At 41.3% G+C, this 16,212-nt stretch overlaps 1 protein-coding gene across 2 annotated transcripts in view; it reads left to right on the plus strand.

The window, feature by feature from the left end:
- The window catches only part of GRID2 (glutamate receptor, ionotropic, delta 2), a 734,176-nt gene that overhangs the window by 659,414 nt on the left and 58,550 nt on the right, over positions 1-16,212 (plus strand). For both annotated transcript variants that reach the window (XM_010586162.1, XM_010586163.1), the window contains one exon: positions 5,942-6,108. In XM_010586162.1, coding sequence (XP_010584464.1) covers positions 5,942-6,108 — 167 coding nt within the window. The remainder of the gene's footprint in view (positions 1-5,941; positions 6,109-16,212) is intronic.

Raw genomic sequence — 16,212 nt, forward strand, 5'->3', positions numbered from 1 at the left:
GTCTTATGTATATAGGAATTTTTATTCTGTGCTCTAATACCACCATGGGAATCCAACTCCATCATGCACTGCAGAGAGCTGTCGGTCAGATTCATATTCCCCGATCACATGACTACATTTCGCTCTTAAGTTATGTAAATCAGCCACACGTGCTGGCCTGCAAGGGAGTGTGGGGCAAGAAGCTCCAAAATTGTACTTCAGAACTACAGAAAGTTCAGTTTTGAGAGAAATGTAAATTAGTATGTTTTATTCAACAAAGATGAAATGTGAGATTTTATTTCACTGGGATCCAAATAGAAGTTAGCCAGAATTGTGCCCTTTGTGAACAAAACCAAGACTTGAAACTTTTGTCCCTGGAGGAAAACAAATTAGCAAATGAGAATTTCTCTGAAGGCAGAAGAGATCTGATTTCTGCTTCAGTCTGATAAACAGCAACTTCATTGGCCTCTTGCAGGAGGATTATGGAGATCAGTGTGTTTCCATTCCCTTCTGCTGAAAAAAAAACTCCGTTGTGAATGCCATCAACTGTTTGGCAACATCTGACAACACAAAAATCTAGATTTAAGCTTCCACCACCAATTTTATCTTTGCCGTTTCCCATTTCAGAATACAATATCCACATTATATATATTAGCTCTGACTCGTATATTTGCAAACATTCATTCAATTTTGTTCCCTCTTCTTCATTCCTCATGTAATAGCAGCCTTGGTGAGGCTGTTTTGTAGAATGGAGTGCAGCCCCCTGCAGGCTGCAGCTACTGCATGCTTGCTGAATATGCAAAGATTATGTCAAAAATTTAATTTCTGTATTTATATGTGCCAAAGTCTCAGGTCCACACTGATAGGCATAGGGCTAGCGGCATCGGATGGCGTTTTCCCCCTGTGTAGTCAGTGCAGTGGAATTGTCCATATTGGTGAAAATTATTCTCAAAGCGCTGTGTGGAGCCCGTGATTAATCAGTGTCCCTGACTGGGTTTAGGTCAGAGCTGGAGTCGCTGCTGCTATGCTGTGGAAGAGTCTGTTTCTGTTCATGGCTAAAAATACAAACTAAATTGGCTAAAATACAACTGACAACTTTATAGACAGGGAAAGGTGTACAGCAGTCGGTGGGGAAGGATGGCACCTGACTCATAATGGAAATGAGTAGAAAAAGCATCACCACTGTGCCACCAGGGTGTAGGCACAGGATATTCAGAAAATGTGCTTCATCATCTTTATCTAATAAGTTTCAGATTTTCTTCCAGGAAATTAATATTATTTTAATCATTTGAAACTTAACTAAGATTTCCCTGGCCTTTAAAGTTGCATTGTATTTATAACAGGTAACACATTTTATTTATGATGAAATATTGAAAAGACTTCTGCAGGAAAAATAACTGCCAGTTCTGTTTAACCTGCAGCCTATTGTGTACAATTTTTCTTTCATGAGGATTCTTTGTATTTCTTTTAAAGAAGAATTTAAAAAACAGAAAAGTTATTGTCCAAGAATTCAAGTGTGAAAAATTGCGATAGTTGGTTGTTGTTTACTTACAATCTTTTTTTTCTGAAATTTTTAATTTTCTAGACCTAAAAATGTGGTTTTAGAATGCTGGACTTACACAAATACGTTATTCAGCCTACTCTGCGTGAACGGGTTAGCTGTAAGAAGAAATACTACCCACATCGATGTTGGCATAAAATATGTGCATATGCAACAGTGTAATGGCTTTAAATGCTTTCCTCATATAACTCAACTGGTTTTTGGTGGAGTCATCAAAGATAAATTTTAACTAATATCTACAGGCAGGGCTTGAGCAAATAAAAATCTTGTAAATGCACAGTGATAGAAAATAGAAATATAACAGCCTTATAGAAATAGTTTTACCATCTATGTGCTGATGGACCCTATTCTGTGTAACAACTCTTTTTACAGTAATTCCTTTGGAATTGCTCACAAAACCATTAAGTCTAGTCAAGCATTTGTGTCTGGTACCGTACCTCCCAGTTTCACTTAATGACCAGTGTAGTGCATGAGTTCAAAATACCTTGATGAACAGGTTCAATTTTGCCCGTAATTTTTTTTTTCTCCTATAGCAATAGTCATCAGATACTCCAAAAAACCTTTTTAGCCTCCACTATACTGACAGGCGGGATGCCACGGGGAAGGAGACTGAAAAGTCAGTTCTCCATGCCCTGGTGGACTGGAAAGCTGGGGTTGCTGCTGTATGACAATATGCTGCCCTCCTACAAATGCTTCCCTGGCTGTCCTGGGCTGTGCGGTGGTGTATGAACAGCGTTCAAATTTGCCACCATCCTGAAATGTTATCATCTCAGTGCGAAATGCCAACATAATGATGTGGAAATGTAGAATCAGGGAAGCAGATCTTCTGCAAGAATTGAGTTATGTATATATTTGTCCTCGTTTTGGCTGAGATAGAGTTAATTGTCTTTCTAGTAGCTGGTACAGTGCTATGTTTTGAGTTCAGTATGAGAAGAATGTTGATAACACACTGATGTTTTCAGTTGTTGCTCAGTGGTGTTTAGACTAAGCCAAGGATTTTCCAGCTTCTCATGCCCAGCCAGCAAGAAGGCTGGAGGGGCTCAAGAAGTTGGAAGGGGACACAGCCAGGGCAGCTGACCCAAACTGGCCAAAGGGATATTCCATACCATGTGATATCATGCCCAGTATATAAAATGGGGGGAGTCAGCCTGGGGGGATCACTGCTCGGGAACTAACTGGGCATCAGTCAGCGAGTGGTGAGCAATTGCATTGTGCATCACTTGTTTTGTATATTCCAATCCTTTTATTAATATCATTATCATTATTATCATTATTATTTTCTTCCTTTCTTTTCTATTAAAATGTTCTTCTCTCAACCCACGAGTTTTATCTTTTTCCCCCGATTCTCTCCCCCATCCCACTGAGGTCGGGGGGGAAGTGAGTGAGGAGCTGCATGGTGCTTAGTTGCTGGCTGGGATGAAACCATGACAATATTACAAAGAACTGTTTCTTTGTCCAGGATATTTTGCTTTCATTTAGCCCCCATAATTGACTGACTGTAAGTTCCTTAACTTTTTCTCATAATGCAGAGCTGGAATTTTGCTGTTTGTTTTGAGGCCCAGAGTGGAAGTCTTCAGCATAGCTATTGGAAAGTTACAAAATAAGTGCTTCTCATAGTAAAAGGGAGAGAGAGAAGGATATAGGTTTTTAATTGACATTTTGTTCCGAAATTCCCTTCTCCTTTCACACAGAGCATCATCCCCCAAAGCTTTTCATACGATAGCTACTCCTTATTTGTAGGTGCAAATCTGTAAAACATCAGCAGTGTTGCAGTTATGCTCTAATCTAGCAAAATTTTATTCTTAGATCTTCAGGCTAAAACCAGTCTTAAGCTGTGTGAAAGATCCATGGGCAGAGGGTTTAGACTATGAATCTCAGGAGAAGGGTATGCTAAAAAGGGAATCATAATGCCTCCTGAGCTGCCAGATAACTGATTCTCTCTTAGTGAGGCAGATGTTTTCCTTGTATATAAAAATTAAGAATTGTAGGTAGTTCAAAAGTAGTGTCACAGCTAATGGGAGGACTGAACTGATAGATTTGCAAAGAAAGATTAAAGAAAGTTATATCCAGTTCAGCTAAGTAACAGAAAAGTTCATCAATAATTGAAAGGTGTCAGCCCCCAAAGTGAGCATATTTAGAACTGCAAAAGGAAAAATAACTAGGAATGACATAAGAAAGTTGGTTTGGTTTTTTTAAATAGTAAAAATAAATACATTGAATAGCAATGAAAACTGTGAGACTGAGGAGTAGTTCCATAAAGAGAGTGATTACAAGCATGACAACTGCAACTTAGGTTTGCTCCATGGATTTGAATTCCCTAGATTTGTAAATGGATAGGGGAAGAATGCTAAAAAGGATCTATTTTATTGCATGGAGCAATCGTATGTTGAAGGTAGATGGCTGGGATGATCCCTTCTGGTTCTTCAATCTCTTTCCTGCCCCATGTGCTTTAACTGAGGCTCACTGTGATCTTATCTATGAAAAGTAATATCTTTGTGGGAACCTGAACTGTGATACTATCAGGTCTGCTCTAAGGATCTTATATATACCACTTCATCATAGGTATTATTGACAGTAAGTGCTTTTACCACTTCTATATATTCTCACTGTGAGTTGTTTTACAGCGAGGCAGGCAAATCAAGAGAATTTTTCCTGACCAGCTGAGCAGCTGATAAGTCTCTTCACAAGCACTTATGTGAATTCAGTGCACTAGGACATTAAAAGGGTGGGTTAGGACAAAACATAACCCACTGCTCTTGCCATCACCTCAAAGGTTATGTCCCCACTTGTAGAATTACTTGTCTTTTGAACCCCACTTTTCCCTAATTGCTTTGTTTGGAAAGTCCATCTGATCCTTCAGGATTCATTTCCCCCCTTCTGATCTTCTGCTTTTGTCTCCTGTTTCCCTCCCTTGCTGTCTGCACATCATGATACTTTTTCAGTCTGAGTCATTATCCTTTTAAACGCTCCTAGGAAGGGCTTTTTTCTCAGTCATGTTATCTATTTCTTAGCCAAGTGGTGCCTGCAGGAAGATCAGAATAACCCAAGCTAGGAAGAGCTCTGCGAGTTGCAGTGCCTGTAAGACAAGCATACAAGTTGTATTGTTTGTTAACAGTGGGTTCACTTCTATGCCTTATTCCCTAGCCATTTAGATAGACCTAAACCTCCACTGGGAGGCAAAAAAAAAAACATTATTGGCCATTTTCAGAGCCTGAAGATTAAAACTGACCCAGTCCTGCATTTGTGTGTGTATGTATTTTGAAAAGAATTTTCTTTTTCCTGCCAATCATGCAAAGTCCACAGATAACATGGCTCCCTTTCTGCTCCAAAATCTGCACAAATCCTCCCCATACCATGCCTATGAATGGAAATAGGAAATATTCCCTTTCCAGGCCTGCAGTGTGTAATTCAGATTCATTATGCATTAAAAGGAATGTGTCCCAAATGCAATCGTTCCTTCTGCACTACATCTCATGAGCAAGCAGCCGGTGTGGCTTGCTTCAGTAACTTTCATATGTAAACAGTCTTTAAAAACATAATCTACGTTGTCAAAGCCTAATCTAAATGATGTACTGACATTGCTTATTTTGATAAGCTTGCTTCTGAATAAATGCTGAAAAAATGTTTAAATTTTGTATATATCCCATATATTTAAATGAAAAGAGAAATCTGGATTTGTTTCAAATGTGAATGGATAGTAAAATGTTACTTTAAAAGCTTTTCAATACAGTGAGTTGGTTTGGATTTGTCTTAGTCAAACAGTTAAAATGGCTTACATGATCTTGCTGTACAAAAGTTTTTGAAGATATGTGAAAACCCTTCATGCTGAGAAAAATAATCCCCAAAAATCTGCTTGGCATGATCTTGCCCACAATCGTGCACGGAGCCCAAAAGACAAATGGGTGTTCATGATGTCTACGGCAACCTGAAATGACTGAAATGTCAACCATCTTGAACGGTGGTCTTCCATCTGGATAGCTATGCCTACCCTCCCACACTTCTCCCAGTGTGAATGCCTACCTTCCCTCTAAATAATGGTGGGGTTTATGACTCAAAGAAAAAAACTTAAGGGGGATTTTGGGGTGGAAGTTAGCATTGATGGTGGGAGCCTGATGTTTCCTTTGTGTCCTGAAGAGGGACAGTACAGGTTTCCTGCACGGCGCTGTTTCACTGACAGCATGTTGTTCTCAGATCACATTTCTTCCATTTCTGCTGAGATGCTTGGCCAAAGCACCACGTGGCAGCAGTCACGGTGCACTTTTTGTGCTGACAGCTGTTGGGCACCCAAGCTTCACTTTCTTTAACGAACAAACTGTGCTGAAACTGCCACATTTTTAGGTGCGCTGACCTCCTTTTGGACTTGACAGTCCTTAGTCTGAGCTCTTCCTCTGTCTACTGCAGGTGAAATACGGGAACTATGCCTTTGTATGGGATGCAGCGGTACTGGAGTACGTGGCCATCAATGATGCAGACTGCTCTTTTTACACGGTTGGGAACACTGTTGCGGACAGAGGATATGGGATCGCACTGCAGCACGGCAGCCCCTACCGAGATGTTTTCTCACAAAGGTAAGGGTTTGGAGAAGGAGGAGCAGGTCCTAAGGGAAGGTCTCTCTCAGCTCTGGGCCCTTCTTTTAATTTAATTTTCTGTGAAGGGAAAACATCTTGTGCTTGCAAGCCACTTCATTTCTTACATAGACATTCATTTCCTCAGAGACACAGGATTACTCCCTTTTCTAGAAACTGCGTTAAAAATATTTTCTGTTGCTCTTACTTGAATTGTTCTCGTTTCTTTTGGAAAACATTACTGAGATAGGCTGAACTTAATTAGCAGGAAAATGAGGAAATAGTTGATTCATTTGCTATAGAGGGACAGCATAACTCAACTCTTCCTGTTACAGAAGCCTTTTCTTAAAGAGAAAAAAGTAAACTTGGACACTGATGGGAAAACTGAAGGGGATGAACACGAACATTTGATGTTTCAGTGAAAAGACCCCTGTTAGTACTCAAGAGCTTAGATGCTTATCCCAGCACTAATCAATCACTTGGGCTACAAAAGTGAGATCTCTAGAGATGCTTCTGGTACTGTGTTTCTACTAGGATCGGAAATACTAGATTAATTGTATGTATTGTGCCTTTGCAGTATTTGTGCTTCGGTCTAGTATTGATTCCTAAATCAGGATGTGTGTGAAATGTGAAAAACAACCAAACATTTTAAAAGTGTAATATCTGCGGTCTGGCTTTTAGAAGATGTGGGCTAATCTCATGATCCTTTTTCATTCTGAACCTATTCTCTCACCCAGGTTTCTAATGGTTTGTGTTAGATACACGTAACAAAACTTTACAGTTGCTGTGATGAAATTTCTTTTGTGTGGTTGCCATAATGAATGTGAACCATTATGGCATATGAATATACTTCATTCAGGCTATTGCCTTTGACTTCAGTCCATAGAATGAGGCAGGGCAAAAAGTAGTCAGTAAGTAACAATATGCAGATTCAGAGGAATGGCGGTCTGCTCACACATACTGCATGAACAGAGAAGACTTGAATTCTTTGAATCTGTTCCATGTTGGGGGTGATTTGGCTGAATCTTGTGCTGACATAGCAGTAACATAATACAAAAGTTCAGAGGATCAATGAAAAATTTAATTTCAATGAAATATATATGTGCTTTATATGTTACAATTAGCATTATAGGCAATTATTTACTGAATACTTTAATATTCCAGTCATGACCAGGCTGGCTCTGTGATGTTCAGGGTCTTCATGCAAGACAAAGGAGTAAAATTTCTTCCTGTAATGCTTCCAGCTCTTAGAGATCTCAGGTACTAGTCAAGGTGTTAAGTCATCCTCTTCAGAGCATTACCCATGTAAGCTTGAGTATAAAAATTTGAAGACACAGGGAAGTTTCATAAGCTGTGCCTTTGTTACTAAATATAGTGAAACTGCCAAGTGGCACGGCATGGCTCATGCCCGCACAGATGAGTATTCTTCATCCCCGCTGCCACTGCTCTCCAAGTCAAGGTGGATATATCCAAACCACCCCTTAGAGACTGCTTCTGACATCATTTATATACTTGTTACAGTTCTGGGTACATGGGGGAAATGGTCACAGCTGGTTCTGGTAAGCGATTATGTTCTTTGTCACAGTATTCAGTACCTGGAGAGGCTAGGTTACATCTTCTTCTGATACACTGCCTTTAGTGACTTCTGGATCACTGGTCTGTGCAGACCTGACATTTCCAAGTGCAATTTTATTTTGTAACAAAATTTCAGCACTTCAGTGTATTATTGTATCTTGAATCTGCAGGAAAGCAGAAAGAAGCATAAAAATTTGCACATATATAGTTCTTTTTATCTGAGGATCTTCGAAGCAATATTTAAATATTAGCATCTCTCAGTGGAAAGTAAATGCCATTTCCATTTAACGCTTAGGGAATCCATAGCATAAGGAGACTTAAATGAATTCCCAAGGTCAGATGTTTTTCCCTGGTGGAATCAGGGATCATAGGCACTCAGATTTCCTCATTTTCCATTTTCTGCTATAGTTATCAGAGTTCAGGTGGATGAAGAAAGGGATTATGTGTGAGATATTGGGCCACAGAGGGTCTGGATGGATACACAAAACTTAGCACTGATGAGAAAGTAACTCATTACATTATCAGGAGTAATGGTTGAACAGAGAAATTGCAGTTTGCTTGGAGTGATGCTACCTACTGAAGAATTTAGAGAGCCTGAGATATATATTCTGAAAATGTGTGTGCTGCCCCTTAAATTTTTATTTCTGTATTATGAAAGCATATTATATTGCACTTCTAATTATGTCCATAAATATAAAATCACAGTTTGAAGCTGTGAAACACCATACAAGAAACAAACACATGAAAGAGAAAGCATGCTTACAAGGTAGCTTACAAGGTTTTGTTCTAAAAACCCTTCAGTACTGTTCCTTGTGATTACTTCCATGTAGTTTTCACAAATCATCCTTACTTTTCTCCCTAATGAAAAGGCTGAACAACCTTCAGCTGCTGCAGCCTGCATGCTAAATAGAGAGGGAAATAGGTTTCACTGTATAGGATTAGCAAATGTTCACATGAATATTTCACATTCTTTAATGCAGTAGGGAACTGGCTTGAAATATATTGGCATTTCTTGATCTTTCCCCAAATAAATATATTTATGTGAAAATACAGGGCTTCTCTTTTACGAAATTTCACATAAACCCATAAGCTGCATAGTGTTAAATCCCTAGGGTGCAGCTGTAAAAGGTCTGGCAAGCTTACAGGAGATTTTGGTCTCAGTGCAGGAAGCATGGGCACGAGTTCAAGGCTTTTCATTACCTTTTCTGAACATTCAGGCAATTTCCAGAGAGACAGGAAAACAGATAGAGAGGTGTAAACACCCACCCTGTCTCTCCAATGCTATGGGGCATGAGTTGCTGTCAAGATAACACTGTGGTAAAGCTTAGGCATTTGGGATTTCCAAAAACACTCTGTGTTTGAGACCTCGGCTATGTTGTTCTCCAGGGGATTAACACATGCAAAATATTGTGGCCTTTGGAGACTGCAACGATATTCACCTGCTCTGTGAAGTACTCCAGTCTCTACAGGAGTTTATCCATCAGTTAGGCTACTTAAGAAAGGCATTAAACCTGGGATCAGTTTGAAATGCTGAGGTGCCATCAAAAGACATCCAGGTCCTTGCAAAAATTAAATTCCCTGATGTAATTTACTCCCGTAGCTGATCATGATGGAGTGCCCCGTTAGACCACAGGCAGTTTGTGAGGTGCTAAAAAGAAGCCCGAAACAACTGAGAACATTGTGAGAACCAAAGCCGCGGTGATGTTCCTTCCTAGTGGTCATGTACCTGCGTTTGGGATGTGGGACCGCAGCTGATGACCACCTCGTTATCTGGTACCCACCGCACTGAAGAAGCACACAAGCTGCAGTGCCCTGAGCATGGTGTGGGGCTGGTGCTGACAGCTCCCCTGCTCCCAGCCTCAAACTTCTGCTACCAGCTAGTGCCTGTGTATTTGCATGGGATGCAGTCCTTCCAGTACGGAATGAGCCTCCAGTTACCAAGGAACCAGAAAGCGAAATGCTTATATTAGGCTACAGCTAAATTAGCACAAAATGTTCAATATATACTTGATTTTAAATTGATGCAATTAAACAAGTATTATATAGGAATGTGCTGCCATTGAGGTACACTTGCTTGCACTGATTCATATTGTGTTTATAATTTTACAAGTGTAAGGTGATGCCTATACCTATTAGAGAGAAGAGTGACTGCTCCCACATATTTGAACAGATGCAATTTAAAATCAGAATTATTCTTACAAATGCAAGTTTGGGTATAGTGAAATATTAGTGGAGAGCGTGGCAAAATGCACATCACTTAGAAACTCCATGCACATTTGCCGGGGTTTTAAAAAAATTAATTCCAGCCACACCACAGAAGATGAAACCCTGTTCAGGATTATTCTTTCCAGACTCAAGGAAATCTAAGATTTTGCGTATGAACAAAATGGTTTTGATGAGAAAAGTTATACCGGTAGTTCATAGTGCAACATCAAGATGCCTTCAAAAAAGCATTTTGTGCAGGTACAGTTTAGTGAAGGAGAAGGGTAACCGACTGAAAGCACTGTAAAGAAACAGGTCTTTGAGACCTTTCTTTTTCACATGCAGAAAATTTCTGCAAAACAAAGACATGTGCAGCAGTGAGTTGTCTGACTGCAGAATGAGATTGGCTTTTTGCTGTTTTGGGATGGCAAAGTGGCCACCTGGGGTCCCACACGGCACCTGTGACCACTCTCTGCCTAACACTCTCTCTGAAAACAGAAGCTTCAAGTCCATCCTGAAAATAGGTATGTGGCTATAGCACGAATAATACAGAAAAAAAACCTGGGTAACATTTGAATGATGGACCTGTCGTAGCACCCTGATGACTTCGTTCACGTGTTGCAGATCTTAACAAACACATCTGGCCATGCCATTAGGCAGCCAGTTGATGTGTGCTCAGGTACCTTGCTGTCCCCTTTCCTCTGCCACTAAGACTTACCCTTCTGAGCACCAGCAGCCTCCAGGCAGCGTGTCAGTTTTCTCTATATATACATTTTTCTTTTAAGGTAATGACAGGGGCTTTAATAATAAGAACTGCCAAATTTCCTAGGAGAGTTTGAAGAGGATGTGTCATTTGGTTCATGAGGAACTGTGTGCTGGCACTAAATTTGATACCTGTTAAGAAGTCTTTTCAGCCCTAAACTTTAAAACTTCCATTGTACCCCTGGGAGGTATAAGTAAAATTGCAAATTCTTCTCAAGAGTATTTCAGAGGATGTCTGTACTTCCTACAGTGCAGCAGCAATAGCTCAGGCCCTGCACTGGTGGCTGGCTTTCGGTGGGGGTCAAGGAGGGGGAGGCACAGCACAGCTCTCGGATCCCACTCACGTCCCCACTTCCTCTGTTGGCTGACTTCTTCTGTGCTACAGTCCTGGCCACACAGCACGTTAGAGGCAGAGGGAGAGGAAACTCATCAGATGCCAGCACCCGGCTTTTCACTTAAGTAACTAGAAGCTGTCAACACCCAGTATCGCTGAAAAATCAAGCCGTAGTTGTTTTGCGTTCCTCATATCTCAAGAGCATCCATGTACGTTCTGCCCCAAAGAATTCACTTTTAAATAAAAGGAAACAGTGACAATAGAAAAGAAAGAAGGCAAGATTGCCCTTGGAGCCCGCAGTGTGGGCCTCTTGCTTGTTGTTCATCAGCTGTGTTTCGCCAAATGGCACTCACCCCAGCAAGCACAAGCTTACAGACACTTAAAGTTATCTGTGTTCCAGAAGAAGAAGCAGCAGTTGCATACCTCCTGGTGGTCGTCTGTGAGAGGTGGGGTATGGGATGGCATAATATATGGAAGGTACAACTACCATATAGCTTCTGCAGAAACCTCAGACTGAATTTGACATAAATCACAAAAGGTCACAAAGAATTTGTATTGCCGCTAGAGAAGCCAGTCACTTCTTTCTGTCCTGGAGGGAAAAAGAAATGGAGACTTACAATGATTTCCCCATGGCAAGCCTAAAGACACCTCACTAGCAGCAAGTGTTGCAGTTTCAGATGTCCAAAACTTTGGAGGCAAAGAAGAGAGCCATCGTGTAGTGTTTCAGACTCCCCCTTAGCAAATTATTAGCAATATACTTTAAATAAATAGTATGGATTTTCTCTTGTCCTTTTTTAATCTCATCAGCAAAACCTTGAGTTTTAGAAAGTTCCTGCCCTGAGTCATAAATATGTGTTCTTCCTGTCTCCTCGCTATTAATTCTCTCTCCTTAGATTTTCATTCTGTGTCTTGGAGGTCACTGATGTCCAAAGACTGCAGTGCAAGGAAAATTACTTCCTTCCTAACTACGTTGATTTCTTTTTCAGAGTCCTTGGGACTATCTATGTACCCCTTTGAGGAGATCTTGCCCTCCTCTTTTTTTTTTTTTCTTAATATGAAAACCCAAGAGAGTGTCCCTTTCTCTCTGATTTATCTTTTACCAGCTATGGGGAAAATAAGAGTTTTGGATTACATCCCAACCCTCCAGAGGACAGACTATAATGATCTAATTGGATTTTTCATGATTAAATACAGTGATATTCTGCAGAATGGTGGATACCTTAGTAAGTGCTCAGCTTTGCTTTGCCTCGTTTATTTGCTTAGAGTTGAAGTACTATTCTGAGATGTATATATAACATTCTGAAAAATATAGCAGAGAAACTAGTAAAATCCTCACCCAAAGAACTTTTTTCTTATTATTCCAGAAAATTAGAAAACTCTGCAAATTAGGAGAATTAGTGGACTTGAAGCAAACTCCTGAATTTAAACAGAAGACTTTAATTCTTAGAGCCTGCCCTTAGATCATGTCACAAGTTCATATAACTGAAATTACATTAGTGAGAGGAAAAAATGAAAATTAATTCCAGATTTCTGTGCAATCTGACATGAGAATCCAGTCTTAATTGATTCAGATATAGTCACCGTTAATAAAAGCCTTAACTTCAGAGTAGCACATAATAACAAGATAGTTTCTCAGATAACCAGGATACTAAATAAAAAATGCTGTAGTAACACACCAATGTAATATTTCTTGACCATCCAAAATAACACCGGCTGTCCTTATTTTTTGCTGTCTACGTTAGACTCGTAAGGGTGAAACCAGGAACTGCACCAGGCCCTAGGTCTCAAAACACATCCACCTTCCTTTTTCCTGACCCAAGTCATCCAAGATAAACTGCAATTGGCCTTCATGCTCGGAAACTCACCCTGTGGAAGTGCTGCTCAGACGGACAGCCGCCTGCCCCGGCGGAGCTGCGGAGTAGTCATGTTCTGCACAGTTCATTCCCGGGCCACCACATCCAGGCTGGAGACCTGTAACCTCAAACAGATTATAAGAAAAGATGTAGCTTCATTCTGATTTTAAAAAATGTCATCCTTCACTTCATATGAAGCCCTAGCAGAAAGCTTTTGTCCCACCGCTATTCTCTCTTCTTTTTTCTACCAAGCCCACGACCATCTGATCCAAGCTTACAGTCTTCTGTAATCCTGTATAATAGCTTTCCCTAAGGACCAGATGATCTGATGTTGTCCCTTTGCATCCTACTCCACTAACTGCCTAATGCAGAGCTGCAGGTTTTGAAGGTTCCTGCACTGTCATCAGAAGCATTTGCTGGCTTTATTAGCCGTTCGCATCTCACTTGCTAGTGGGGGCTGCTGGCTGTAGAACCAGAGAGAAGCTGTGGCTCCCACATATCACGTTACGAGAGCAGGAAAAATGGTTTTATTGGTTCCTGATGGTGTGCATCAGGTGCTTGCAGGTCTTACAATAAATTCATGATTAGAAGTTGAAAAAGATGGAGACGCCTACAGAAACACAGGCTTTGGCAACTTTTTAATCTGCTGTAATATTAACTGATGAGGTGGGTTAAAAGATTTTGCAGCAGATCTGAAGTTTATAACATGCAGATGATGGAAAATTAATTAATGAAAACATATAGACAGCGAGCAGATTAGTGGGCTTTTTAAATATACCATAATATTAATTGATGGGGTAAGTTAAAGGATCCTGAAGTAGCAGCATTGAGATGAAGCATAAGAAAGAAAATCATAAGGGAAAGGCATTAGATCTTCTTGCATTCATACAGCATAGAGCTATGAAAATCAGAGACCTGCCTGCCGGCATCATCATGGGAAAGCAGCGCTGCATCTGAATGATGCTGTGGTGGAGGAGTTGCCGCACATTGGAAAAGAGGTGCCATGAAAAGGACAGATTCATGCCTTCTCATTTTCCTAATCAATGCTCACTTTCAGAAAGGGCACTGCATTCAAAGTTTCAGAAAGGCAAGCTAGGTAAGCTGTTTATGCATATTAATTCCCCGTCATTATCCATGCACCACCCCAGAGAAAACAGTCTAATTGTAATGTTTTAAATTGCCAGTAGATATCACTTTGCAAGCTATTTCATACTACTTTCTATCCACTTCTATAGCCTTAGGCACCTCAGAGTTGGCGTGTAAAATGACCAGATATTACCCAGCGACATGTGTGCAGTACAGTCAGTGGAAGCAGTGTTGCTCATCGAACTATATGGAAGGAACATTTATTGTAAGCTGAGTTGTTCATGTGTTTTAAAGTTTTATAGAGTGAGTAAGTGCATGGCTGCAGAATTTGAAACTGCTTGCTAAAAGTAAAGCTAAAAGAAGTCTCAGCGAGTGGCTTCCCTCCAAGAACTTGCCTTTTTATGAATTTCTAAAGAAGAGATTAGGTTTACAGTTAATGCACGCTTTCCTGTAGTACATTTTTCTGGCTACCTTCTCTTATGTTTGTGTGCGTCAGTCTTCAGAGGAACAGGTTTAACTACTCACCCTGTCTCAGTTGGGCAGCAGTGTTGCCTTTAAAGTGGGATGGAAAATGAGTGCAAAGCTTTCCCTGGAAATAGGAAGGATTCAGTTGTGCAGCTGTCTTGACAACAGAATCATAATAACCACAAGTAAGGGTTTAGCTCACCTACCCCATATCAGCACTACCTGCCAGAGGTTCCTGACTCTTTACCCAAGTTGCTCAAAATACTCATCAACCTATTTCAGTTAAAATGAGCAAGGGTAGCAAAACAGGAGAGAATAATAGATCTTTCCTAACCCATTTTGTTAGCTTAAAAGGTAATTAACCTTTAGCTGGACCATAAAGCTAGTCTATAGCTGAACCTTAAAGCTAGTCTTCGGCTGGGCCTGTTTTCCAGATAAAAATGAAAGGCTTTTGCCTGAAAATAAAGCTTGTTTTCAAAGCTGAAATATGTTCTTATAAATAGTGAACTTGACGGTATGACAACTGGAGGGATTTATCCATACCTAGCTAAGAATTTAGCTTCTGTCTGTGGAACTGCTGCCACAGGGTCTACCTCAGCCTGCAGAGATTTCCCCTGCCATAAAACACCTATCTGCTGTTTGTCACCCATCCTTGAATCATTGGTAGGTGAAGAAAGGTGCTAGCCTTGCTCAATGACTTCAGTCAAGTTTGGAGGTAGCGAAAGGAAAAAAGAGTGTGTGGAAAGTCTCCAGAATGTAGAGCCAAGGAAGAATGGTAGCCGGGCTTGTAGCAGAGGTGTCTTCCCTTGCTGAAATGGGATGCAAGGAAAAAGAAAGCTGGTTGCAGGGACAGAGGGAATGAGAGGAGAGGCACTGAGAAGAGGGAGGAGCTGGATGCTTGTGAATGATTATGGGGGGGTTAGTAAATGGAGCCTCCCTTATTGCTCAGCTCCATGCAGGGAGGAGATTAGCAAAGTGAGAAATGTAAGGAAACTTCGCAGAGAAGCTTTCTGCCGTGTCTCAGAGCACGCTTGTGGGGTAGGCTGCTCCCCGAAGCCATCAGGTGCAAACTGGGAGGAGGAGTCGGATAGTGTCCCCAGCAGGGTCACCAGTATGTCTGAGCTTGATGGTTAGAGAGGGTTGGATTAGCTGGAAGGTGAAGATGGGGTAGCGAAGTGCTTACTCTCTGAACGTATGGGACCTCAGTAGCCTTGAGGAAAAAATGCTCTGGGGATGAGGATTCATGAGGTCTCACAGACCTCTGTCCAAATCCCAAAGACGACTTGGTGGTGGCAAGGAAACAAGGCAGTAAGCTGCAGAGAGGCTTGTGTCAAGATTTTTGTCTGTCATGGTGTAAACAGTAAGTGGCTTTGGAAAACTGTGCTGTGTGCTTCAGTTACCACGTAGGCCGGCTGGGCTGCGCCGCCTACCAGAGCCCCCAAAGTCTGAGTCACGGGAAGCGGGCACGTAGGCACCTGGAGCGCACATCCAGCTGTCCTGCTGCTGCAGGCGTTACAGAGCCTCTGCCCAGCCCAGGCAGAGACATCGCGCTGCTGCAGCTTGTCCTGGCCCAAGCACGACGAGGAGCACGAGGTTGCAGCACGTCGAAACCCAGCCACAGGCAGCAGGTGTGCTTAACTAGGCTCTGCCGGTCTGCTCCAAATTTCCCTTGAAATATTTCACAGACTTAGTCCCTAGTGTTGGCCTGGTTCAGAACGGGCTCCCAAACAAGCACACCTTAGCTCTGTGTTTTTTTGCAGGGACAAAACAGATAGAGGCATTTGCTAACATGAACCAGTTGGATGTGCTGGGGTCTCTTGTTTGCACAAT

This window comes from Haliaeetus leucocephalus, unplaced genomic scaffold (genome assembly GCF_000737465.1).
Source record: "Haliaeetus leucocephalus isolate CR32 unplaced genomic scaffold, Haliaeetus_leucocephalus-4.0 Scaffold140, whole genome shotgun sequence".
Lineage (NCBI taxonomy): Eukaryota > Metazoa > Chordata > Aves > Accipitriformes > Accipitridae > Haliaeetus > Haliaeetus leucocephalus.